The 12161-nt window shown below is 38.4% G+C and overlaps 1 protein-coding gene across 2 annotated transcripts in view; it reads right to left on the bottom strand.

Annotated features, from left to right (window-relative positions):
- Positions 1 to 10935, bottom strand: part of enpp2l (ectonucleotide pyrophosphatase/phosphodiesterase 2-like) — a 32628-nt gene extending 21693 nt beyond the window's left edge. The window contains exons 1-5 of one of the 2 annotated variants that reach the window (XM_075449032.1): positions 10674 to 10935; positions 6181 to 6286; positions 2553 to 2702; positions 1704 to 1829; positions 1553 to 1613 (exon numbers count right to left, since the gene is read on the bottom strand). In XM_075449032.1, the coding sequence (XP_075305147.1) occupies positions 1553 to 1613; positions 1704 to 1829; positions 2553 to 2702; positions 6181 to 6286; positions 10674 to 10691 (461 nt within the window). In that variant the 5' untranslated portion in view covers positions 10692 to 10935. The remainder of the gene's footprint in view (positions 1 to 1552; positions 1614 to 1703; positions 1830 to 2552; positions 2703 to 6180; positions 6287 to 10673) is intronic. The other variant, XM_075449031.1, reaches the window with a different exon arrangement.
- Between the last annotated feature and the right edge of the window lie 1226 nt (positions 10936 to 12161).

Raw genomic sequence — 12161 nt, 5'->3', positions numbered from 1 at the left:
GACAGATTGAACCACTCTAGACTCAGATTGCCTCCCTCCTTTTGTGAGTCTTTTTTTAACCAAAGAAAGTGCATTATTCAGGAGAGGAAAAGCTATATACTTTCTTTGCCCTAAAGGAGTGTGTGTTCGTGCATGCATTACTGCACCATGTCATGGCAACATAGAGCTAATGATCAGAAAAAACAAGCCACAAGAGCGAGAGAGTCTTTGCACTACGGTAAGACCATCAATACAATGCTATATCTTCAAAATTCAAGAAGTTATATGACACTGTATTAGAGTTTAAAATATATATTTTAACTTTAAAGACCTTTCTCATTGGCTTCATTTTCAGGCCTTGAGGCCATGTCCATCTTTTATATACAGTCTATGGACACAGTTTTCTTGGTAAATTAGTTGTTTTCTGGACTACTTCTTGTTTTCTTGTTTGTTTTTTTTCTCTCTCTCCACTTGGAATCTGTCAAACCTTAGAGGGCTGACATCAGTGATGAAATTCTAGCAAATTTCTTTTTTATAACTCTGATATTCTCTTTATTCAGATTTATACATACATGTAAATATTTATTTTATGAATACTGCCATTTTTGTGTACCTATTGTGTGACTGCTGGTGACCACCTGTCTAATCATCACCATTGGGTCAATTTGATGGTTTGCAATAGGTGTGGCGCACATGTTTACCACTGTGTAGTATTCCCATTTTTTTTTAACAACCGTCTATAAACATCTGGAAACTGAGGGGTCCAGTTGCTGGCTCTCTAGGAGAGGAATATATTCCCATTCCTGTCTGAAATGGGACAGTCTTTGGTCTTCTTTATCATATTTTGCGTTTCATGATGCACCATTGGTGAAAGGTCTGGACTACAGGCAGGTTAGTCCAGCACCCGGACTCCTTTACTATGTAGCCGTGATGTTATAATAGATACAGTGTGTGGTTTAGCATTGTCTTACTGAAATATCTGTCTTCCCTGAAAAGGCATTGTCTGAATGGGAATATATGTTGCTCTAAAACCTGTATATACCTTTCAGCTTTTATGGTGCCTTTCCAGTTGTGCAAGTCGGGTTGTAATATCCAGTCTCCTTTTGATGACTTACATCAAACTAATTTGTTATAATTACCTGAAACCCTCTTATCATTGCAGGGAGTGTGTGCTGTTGTAGTGTGTTATGGGAAATGTAAGATTTAGTGCCTTTGGTGTTTGACCCCATCAGGGCCCTTAAGACCTCTGCTAATTTAGTCATGATCATTTATATTTGACCCTGGTTCTTCTTCAGTGCAGTACCAAACAGCTATGCCACAGAGTACACATCCTAAAGTGCACATGAACATCACTGCACCCTTCTTATTGGGTTTATTTCAATATCAAAGTTAGGTCACGATCTCTTATTTGACTGGTTAGAGGTAGCGCTTGAGAAAAAAAAGTTTGTGAATGACTTTTCCACTATAATAAACCTGCTGAAACTTAATTGTGTACTTACAATAGTATGTGTAAACTTTGTTTTAAATGATTAAAGTACAAATATTGAGCAAATAAGTTTTTCCTCAGTATTACCCTGCAGGGCATTCAGCACTCTTGATCTCCTCACAGTCTCCATCGAGCCACGAAGTCTCACCTCATTGAGAAATGAGAAGCCATAGCAATTATCAACGTTAAATCACACTTCTACATTTTGCTTATCAGAAAAATGTCTGTTGATATATACCTTTGCAGAGAGATTTGTAGTTGGAGCAGCAGTCTGCTCTCTCGAGACAGTCCTCTGAGCAGTGACAGGCATGGTTGTCATTCCTCTCCTCCCCGCAGCGATCCTGCCTGCACTCAAAACCTCCCTCTGAGACACAGAAAGGAGGTCACTTCATTTAATATCATGGCATGATTGTACCCACACTGTTATATTGTTGTGACAATACTAAAACACCATGACTATACGGAATCGAGACACATTTCATTTGATGTATAGTAGAAATGGATAAAAGTAAATCTAAATACTTTTCAATCTAAAAGTGTTACAAAATGTCTAAGCAGAAAAAGACCCCCTTTGTATTGGAATATTCCCCACTATTGTTTGCTAAATGTTTTCTGGATAAAACTGTGGTTAGTTTTGCTTAACGCAGCCAAGGTCTAATCGGCCTCAGATGAGAATTTGGATTTTGGGTAACTCCATCTTGTATCAGTTACAGCTAAAAGCACTTATTGTATCGTGTGTGCTGAACTCTCTGGGTACTTGATCTTATATACCTATTGGATTGTCTTTGGCAAAAACAAACAAATATTGTAATCAAACCCCTTTAAAAGATAAATATGTTTTCAAGTATTTCTTCTACTTCTGTATCTGAAGCCAGATGTTTTTTTCTTCCGATGTGCAAATACACATTTGTGAGCACAGTAAGATGCAGTGGACTCGGCATTGGACTCAACTTGGCATTGATTGATCTTTTCATTGGATTTGTGGACATAAAGAAAATAAAAGTTTACTTCTTCCAGATGCAAGGACAAATATATACACCTTAGAAACAAGAAATAAGAAGAAGAGGTGATACTGTGCAAAACTGACCTGTTTTCAGGCAGTGCTCATCGAAGTCGGTGCAGCAGCTGTAGTAGGTTTTACACAGATTGTCACATCTGCATCCTGGAGGATCGGCCACCTCCAGCTCAAAGCACCTCCCCCTACAGGAGCCCGCTGTGCTGACCCACTCTGAGTCAACTGGAGGGAGCAGAGGGCCACAATGAGATACAACTGCTGCAAACATCACCATCAAAGTTTTAATTCTGATGTAAGATGACATGTGTTTTCCTAGGATAAGCATGTGTTCAAGTACATGCTTTAAGTCTTGTGTCTTGTTTAGTTAATTTCTACCTGTTTTCACTGTTTCCTAAGGAAAATAAATCTGTAATATTTCATATCATTATTATAATAGATATAATTATTAAATAAGATGATAATCAGAATCTCTACCATTGGCTTTTTTTTACTGTTAAGAACATGTTGAACCACCAGACATATTTACATCCATATATACAACCTGTGGTATTTGGATCAAGTTTACACAGGATTTTCAAGGCATAATTATCAAATATCCAAACCAGGTTCCCAATATACATAATAAAAACACAACATGTATTTGACACATCATAATGGATCATTTGTCTCCCAGCTCAACAGGCTTTAGTCTAAAGCTGAGTAAATAGTTTCCGTGTCTGCATGTGCAAACCGATTGATACAATATAATTTTTTGGCTCATTTTTCTTGGAGTCAATGGTTGTTCACTTAAATGCTTACACTGTTCCAGTAGAAAGTAATCACTACACAATGCCCTACATAGGTATTATAAAATACATGTATTGCCCAAGCTTAATTGTAAAACACAATGAAAATATTGTACAATACCTTTAACAGATTTGTGAGAAAGTTTGATATAGGTAGCAACGAAATAGTTTTTTTAAAAGATTGAGTTTACAGTGGGGGACTGCAAATCATCTTTAGGGAGGATATGTGCTGGGTCAATCATTGTCTTCTGAGCTTATCTGAGAATAGACTTCTCATAAATATCTGGTGAAGTTGGTGATCACTCCTTCTTATCACCTTGTTGTAGGCAAGAACACAAACCTTCAACATGGACCGTCCAGCTTAAGGTGTTATCCAAATATACCATGTACAACCACAGGAAGGGGAACCCTCAGTTATCTAGGATCGAAAACTATCTCCTTAGTTTTGCTCATGTTCAAGATGAGATGTTTCATCAGACATCTCTTCATCAGACTTGTGACACAACATCACAAAGATTTCTGTTTCAGATAAATAGGCTGATTACCCTGTGTCCTTGTGCAGCAGGCTGAGCATAATTCTAAAACAAGGTTCCCTCGGTGGTTATTTGGGACTTTGCAGACATGCAAGTGGTCCTATCTGTAGTACCTTTTGAGACAGCTGTGCCAAACCTTTCCAGCAGTGCACTTGTAACTGGTCTGCAGTGTATTGCAGAAGCGTGGATGACATAAATTCTCCTCACAGGCCCAACACATAAATTGCTCCTCAGCATATGACCATGACATGTCTGCAAATGCTGAATCCCACTTATGGGAGCAAATGGCATAAAAATTGTCATGAAATTTTAAGTAAACTGACAAAGGCAGTAGTTGCCCTTATACTGTTCTGAGACATTGCCTTGTTTTAACACAGTACATACCGAAGACCTATCACAGCCTCTACTACCAAGCCTCCCTAGTTTCTCTGTCTTTCTCCCCCTTTCTTGCCCTCTTCTCTTCTTCATAACGGCGAGTGGTTCCTGATGTGCTGTGGTCGGCTCCAGCTGTTAATCATCTGCAATCACCCTCTGCTATTAGAACTGGTCTCCGACACCAACTCTTCACCAGAAAGTAGACTAACTTATCTTGTTCAGTTTCAATTCATTTATTCCAAGTGCCTCTTTTGTTTTTGTCAGAACCCATTTACCTGACCACTGTCATCTACCTCTTCTCTGATCCCCGACCAAGGAAATCCCAAACCAGCACAATCTCCACTTAACAAAGACCACAACCAGACTGGTGCCTGAGCTTTTAGCCTCTGCCTTTTCCCAATAAATCCACTCTGTTTCCATGTTTGCATCAGGGTTCACAACACCTTTGAGCTCACAACAAGGCCAGCTGGAGCTAAAGTTCCTGATATAGTGACTATTAGAGGGGAGTATTGAAGTGAGGAAATGGTTATTTTGATCTAACACATATGAACTTGGGCTGTTTGTCTCTGTCTTGGCCCTGCAATAGACTGGCGACCCATCCAGGGTGTACTCTGCCACCCAATGGCATCTGGGATCGGCTCCATAACTTCCCATAACTCAAAATGGATTGAGCAGGTCTAGAAAATGGATAGATGGATGCATGAACTGTCCCTAAATTTCCTGGTGTTTCTCTGCTCCTCGTCTTCTTTTTCTGTTGTGTTGTTTTTCTGAATGGAGATTAATCTAGATTCATACATAGTCAGTTTACTCATTGTGCACTGAAGCCAATATTTGGCTGCATGCGGTATGCTGCAGAGGGACCTAGTGAAGCCTTGTGGACTGTGGTGAGGATGATAGAATTTACATCTTACAGGTCACACGCACAAGCAGAAACGGAAACCTTTTAACTGCCCTTAAAGCACAGTCATCTTACCTATGTTACTCTGAAGTTCACATATGTTTTACAGTTTGAAAACTAAGTCATATATGAGTGTTGGGACAAGTCTGGTGAGCTCTTTTTTTTAAACGGTAAATGAACGTTAAGTTTTTGCTTAACGTCATCTTATTTACGTCACATCGTTAGAAAATTTCATGGGGTATGGCCATGCTGCAGTGATAATCTGACCACACTTAAACAGAGCCGTGATGTTGGTTTGCAGCACTGAAACTACAGCTGTTCAATAAATATCCTTGAAGGAGTCATTCAGATACTTAAAAGAATGCAATCTTATCATGTGACATGGATAATATATATCATATTGGTATAATAAGAAGTAATTAATATTACTATGTTACAAATATTGTTCTAGCATCAAGGTTGGTGATGTGAAAAATTGGCAAAGTGAAAGATGTGGCTGTCACAGGCCGCTCACGCTCACCCTCCTGTCCTCAATGTCATCCACATATATCACAGTTACTGCAAATGGATAAATATAACTGAGCATAGCTTTGAAAGTTGTAAATGTCAGGTAATTCCTCAGTTAGGAACCTTCCTAAGCAAAAGAAGACTATTAATCCAGACCCTTGTTATTGGATCTGTTGATTGGCCCTCGGATCTGTTCCCTTGCACACCTGTTTGCATTTCTTATCACCTCCCTCACTGTATTCATACCCCTTGTTTCCATTCCCAAGTCCCAGGTCATTGTGTTAGTGCGTTTGTTGTTCCTCAAGGTTTCAGCTCCTTAAGTCGATCTTCTGGTTTATCTTAGGGTTACTATTTTTCTTCAATAGACTATATAGTTTTCATGCTCAGATTTTTCTGAGCTACTGCTACTCTCCCCCCACACGCTTACCTCATGACAGTAATTGCTAACAACATCTGTACAAAAGCAGAAACCTTTTCAGCCTTTTCTAAAGTTGGCAATATTGAGGCGGTATTTCCAAGTTGTAGTTAAACATTTACATGCCACACTGACAGTAACGATAAGAGAATATGACAATGTAAGCAAAAGACACATCTGTTCTCACCTTTAGTGTGAAGCGATGGGTTGTCTACTCCTTCTACAGGTCGGCTTGCTTGAAACATATACGCTCTGCTAACATCAGTACCCCACAGGCAGAACACAACCACTACCTGCAGAAAACCCAAGGTGCCATTAATTTTTTTTTTATCTATGTTCTCCTTCACATTGTAGAATGTCAAAGGTCATAGTCAGCAGCACTGGAGCAAGTAGAGCTTCAGTATTGCTCAACAACACATCAAATAATGTTGATGTTTACCAAAATGCAGGCATGAAATGCAAAAGGGTCTAATTTGCTACTTTACTGCCCAAACAGGGCGTTTGTTTTCTTGTTCTCTGACACATGTTCATGTTCATGTCTCACCATAAGGGTCAGGGGTCAAGAAGCCAACAAGACAGGTAACTCTGGACAAGTTACAATTGACTTTTGCTTTATTTTTCCTCAGTTTAGATCAGTGAGATGAACCCAACACTAGTCCACCATTTTACAGTACAGTGACAAATAGCAGTGTGCAGAACTCAGGTTATTCACAGCAATGATAGTTAGACTTTTGCAGTATATTATGATGAAATATCAAACTTTATGATCCAAAGATTGATAGATTTTTTATTTGTCGGGGAGCAGAAATAAGTGGATTTGACAAACAAACAAAGACCCAGACATTTCATTCTAGTCTGATAAAAGATAACCGAACATGAATTAAATCTAAAACACAAACACAGAAAGCGATTCCATCAGGAAAATTGCTTAACCCCCAAAATACAGGGGGATTATGGGAGAGCTGACACCCTGGAACAACCTGGTCTCCAAGATATGCATATAATGAGCTTGACTTTTGGATACTACATTACAGGGTTAAAGAACATAGCATGACCATATTTGTAATCCCTGCATGGACCATCCTCTTCAAATAACTGTAAACTTGTAATTATTAATGTCAGTGAGGTGCTGAAATTTACAGCTTCGCTCAATAAATCTTCCAAAAAGATATTCCAGGGAAGGCTGAAATGTTCTGCTCTAGGGGGAAATAGTCAGTCATCAATCATTTTCAAAGTATAAAACACCCTGAAAACCACCAAGTTGTGCTGAAAATTTGTTTTGACAGTTTCTTCTTTTGTTCAGAGCAAAGATCGAAGAGATATCTGAAACAGCTGGCACCTGAAACCATTTTCAGTGTCCAAGAAATGTTAGAAAATAAACTTTCTTAACACACCAGAAAGCATTTGAATGCACCCTGAACCATATCTGGTTGTTAAAGAGAGGATGTGCCTGTTGAGTTAAAAGTAAATTTAAATCTAAATATTTTGTTAGGGTCAGGTGTTATTCAAAGTATGGATAAGGATTCACATCACAATCTTTGCATTAACAAATACTGTGATGTGAAAAATGAGGTGTTGCACATTTTAGTTGGATATTCATTAAATGGGTAAAAGTATCCTGTATGAGTGTGAGCATATTTTCTTATTTTAAGTAATGCATAGTCCAATATTGTATCTTAACTTATGAGCTTTTGATGTTTAAGAAGGTTTGAGTGAATGAAATAGGACCATCATGTTCATTATGTACAGCTAGTCTGCTGTTGCAGCTAACTGTATCTCTCTACTATATGACATATACTTTTTTTTTCTCATATTAAGTTATTTTTTGTGATAGAAGTTAAGTTATGACAAGTTAGCCTCCGACTCACCAGTTAAAGAGGCTAAAATGAGAACAATGAGCAACTGACCTCAATTTCTGATTCACAAATTGATGTCGAAAGTCCCAAGATAACACTTTAGCCTTAACTCTTTTTAAAACCCATATTACCCACAGATTATAGAGAAATATAAATCTAATTCTAAATAAAAGTCATCTGAAAATTGTATTTAAACAATGTAAACTCCAAATTTGATGAGTCCGCCTAAAATAATATTTTTTTTTTGTTATGTCAAAGACTGCAATTTGACACTAAATGTGACTCAACTCCCCAAAATTTGTGATGCTGTGGAAAGTGTAAATAAAAACAGAATGTAGTGATTTCAAATCTTGTAAAAAAAATATTAAATTCACAACAAAACATAGAAAACATCAAACGTTGAAAGTGTGATATTTGACTTTCATTATATCAGCTTATGTTAAATTTGTTAGCAGCTAGTAGTTTTCATGAAACATTAAAAAAATATCACTTTCAACATTTGACATGTTTTATATATTCAGTGGTTTACAAGATTAACAAATCATTGCAGTATTATTTTTTACATATTACATCCTAACTTTTTCGGAATTAATAACTTTTAAAACTGAAAATGTGCCAAAATAAGAAAAAGGCTTTTTTTTTTAAACAAGTGGGGAGTATGCCTTAAATCAGTCAGCTTTCTCCTGTTATTTCTTTAAAGGCTTCCCTTTTGATGATGAGCATGTCAGCACTATTTACCAGCTCAGGTTGTATACTTCTCAAATCATTTAAATTTAAAAACTTGTTTTCTTAATTGGCATTATATATATATAAAGTGAGTGGCAGCATTGTCCAGAAAGTGGTACTACAAAAGAAATTATAATAGTGAAAAAGATCCTATGTGCTTAAAGTTTGCCTCTACAGAATTAACAAAAATATGTCTGCGGTGCCATTCTGCCCGTAGATTTACAAACTCTTTCATGTAAGGCAAGGCTAGGCAAGTTTATTTGTATAGCACAATTCAACTACAAGGCGATTCAAAGTGCTTTACAGATACATTAAAACAGTAGAAACAAAAAAGAAAGAAAGAAAGAAAGAAGAACAATAGATAGAATCAGATAAAATCAGTAGTTAAAATGTGTTTAAGTTTTGAAACTCAAGCTTCAGATTTGGAGCTTTATTCAAATGCAGCTGAAAATAGGTGTGTCTTCAACCTGGACTTAAATACACTGAGTGTTTCAGCTGATCTGAGGATTTCTGGGAGTTTGTTCCAGACATGTGGAGCATAGAAGCTGAATGCAGCTTCTCCATGTTTGGTTCTGACTCTGGGAACTGATAGAAGACCAGATCCAGATGACCTGAGGGGTCTGGAAGGTTCATACTGGATCAGGAGGTCACTGATGTATTCTGGTCCTAGACCATTCAGAGCTTTATAGACCAGCATCAGAACTTTAAAGTCTATCCTCTGATGGACAGGCAGCCAGTGTAAAGACCTCAGCTGGACTGATGTTGTCCACTTTTTGGTCTTAGTGAGGACTCGAGCAGCAGAGTTCTGAATAAGCTGTAGTTGTCTAACTGACTTTATAGGTAGACCTGTAAAGATGCTGTTACAGTAATCAAGCCTACTAAAGATGAATGCATGGACTAGTTTTTCCAGGTCCTGCTGACACATCAGATCCTTTAACCTTGATATATTCTTAAAGTGATAGTAGGCTGACTTTGTTATTGCCTTAATGTGTTTTTCCAATTTTAGGTCTGAGTCCATCACTACACCCAGATTTCTGGCCTGGTTGGTAGTTTCTAGGTGTGTAGATTGAAGTTCTGTGGTGATCTGTAATCGTTTCTCTTTGGCTCCAAAGACAATTACCTCAGTTTTGTTTTTGTTTAGCTTGTGCCACATCCAGTCATTAACCTCCTCAATGCATTTACCAAGAGCCTGTACAGGGCCTCGGTCTCCTGGTGACATTGTAATATATATCTGCATGTCATCTGCATAGCTAGTAAGCTAGTAGCTATGTAAAGAAATTACAAAACGAGAGACACAATTAAATACTCAGGTTTAATCTGACAGAGATGTTTACCTCCTGACCTTGCACTAATATTTATAGGTCTTCAACATTAATTTCATCATCAGTCCCATTGAAATATACCCTGGTGTTGTAAAATGAGTGTAAAAGAGAATGAAGTCATTCAGTGACTGACCATACCAAATTATGAAATTCAAACAGTCAAACGTTTTCATAACATATCATATTTACTTTTTTTTATTTTTATGAGTGACTCATTATTTTCAGTGAAACATAACATTAAAAGATTACAATTAGATGATAATAATCACTGGGATATTAATGATGACTTCCCAGGTGTAATTCCGGTTCATTCTTCAGTTACTGATGATGCTGATCAAATCCACACTGTAACAGACGGAAACGAGGACAACCCACAGTGTAACCATTAACCTACAGCTTTTGCTTACCTTTACCTCCCCCAGGTGAACAAATCTGTGTCACTGTTGACATAGAGCTGTTCCAGGCAATGCATCATCATCATCATGCGCAGCGTCAGTCAGATCCACAGCAGCCATAACCTCACCATAATTTATATTCCTCGAAAGACTCGTGCAATTTTCACTCTCGGAAGACAAAGCTTCCAAATATCAGTGCCTGCGCTGATGTGAGGCAAAGAGCACTTCTGTACCTTACAGGTCGATATATCAATTCTGCAACAGTGCTATCTCTGTTTTCGGGGGAGGAGGGGAGCTGGGAAACACTTCAGCCATCCGAATGAAAGCTGGAACAAATCGACACAGCAATCAAAACATAAAACTGGGACAGTCTTACCGTACCAAATTTCCCAGTTGCATGTTCCAAACACTGAATCCACTTTTGGCATTCCAAAAAAAAAAATCCACAGCTGAGAAATGTGTGGCCAGCGTCCGATAGAGGATCCTCGGTGCACCTCTGCAGATCGATGGAGCAGAGCGCAGGGGTCCAGCTCTTTCTCTCTCCCTGTTGTTTGCCTTTGCTCTGCCTCTGTCTCTCTCTGTCTTGGGCCAATAAGCATGAAGTAATGGTGACAGCTGCGCTCTGGTACAAGAGTGAGTCAGGTCGGGGTGACGCTCCGGAGTCAAACACAGTCAGCAGCACTGAGCTGATCACACAGAAAGAGGGGCAAAAAGAGGCACTTACAGGGACAGGAACGGTTTGTGCAATCGCCCCTCGACAATTTTCAGACTATTATAGGGCAATCTATTTTGGCTTGTTTGGCAATTTAATGTTCATCTATGAGACCAAAATCATCAATATGTTTCCGACCGAAGTGAGTGAAGCTTTACAGATAAGTTTGAACAAATGGCCAGCGACCAGACTGACCTCTGAGTATTCAAGTTCTGTGACAATGCGGCACACTGTTCAAATTTAAGAAGGAATTCCTACATGCATTTTTTTTTAATAGAAAATATATTAGAATTCTGCCAATCCAAGTTGCTTCAAAGTCCCAAATTGAGTTCAAGGAATTGTGTGACTTGTTAGATTGCCTAATGCAGATATTTTAGTGAAACACACTAAAGCTGACACTGCAGAAAGACCACACCCGAATGCTCCAGACACAAAGCTACCACTATTTCTGCTTTTACAGTCAATTCATGATCACCAATAATTCAAGGGCATTTGATTAGCAGTGCCTGGCTGCTACTTGCTCACCTATTTCATACTGAAAGAGTAAGGGTAAACTTTTTAACACACTGCTTCATTATTTCGTCTTAGTTTTTGTTAAATAATTGACATGATGCAATATGTCGTGTCATTTTAGTTTAGATAAAAAATTCTCTCTGTGCAAATGCATCGTTTAATTAGTGTTAACCATTTAAAATTCACTTAAAAAAAGTGTCAGCACCGGGTTGAATGACAAGTCTCACTACATTGTCATGTACCTGCCTTGTGTGCTGAAAACCACCTGTTATTCACTCACTCACTCTCCAAATTCACCAGAGGCTTATCTTAAGAACAACAGCGCTCCATTCATCGCTATCAGAAGGCTGTGTGTGTTCAAACCACCCACCTTGCTCACCCAGCTGAATACGCCCCACCACAGTAAATGATCTCAAGTGAATGGATATGTATTCAATGGGCACCTGCAGCTCAGATATGGCACAGCTTCACTTTACAGCTTTTTACTAAAAGCTTTACTATGTATTATGTGTATGTCAGAACGCAGTGTCTTCCTTGTTATTACATCTGAGACACACATACATGTTTGAGTTTCAGCTCAGGGGTCGGAGGTCAGGGATTAGTGTCCCAGTCAGGCACATTTGTAATCAACATCATCATCGATA

The sequence above is a fragment of the Odontesthes bonariensis genome, chromosome 18 (genome assembly GCF_027942865.1).
Source record: "Odontesthes bonariensis isolate fOdoBon6 chromosome 18, fOdoBon6.hap1, whole genome shotgun sequence".
Taxonomy (NCBI): domain Eukaryota; kingdom Metazoa; phylum Chordata; class Actinopteri; order Atheriniformes; family Atherinopsidae; genus Odontesthes; species Odontesthes bonariensis.
Note: the sequence above shows the minus strand (reverse complement) of the source record. Positions and strands in the feature narration are given on the sequence as shown.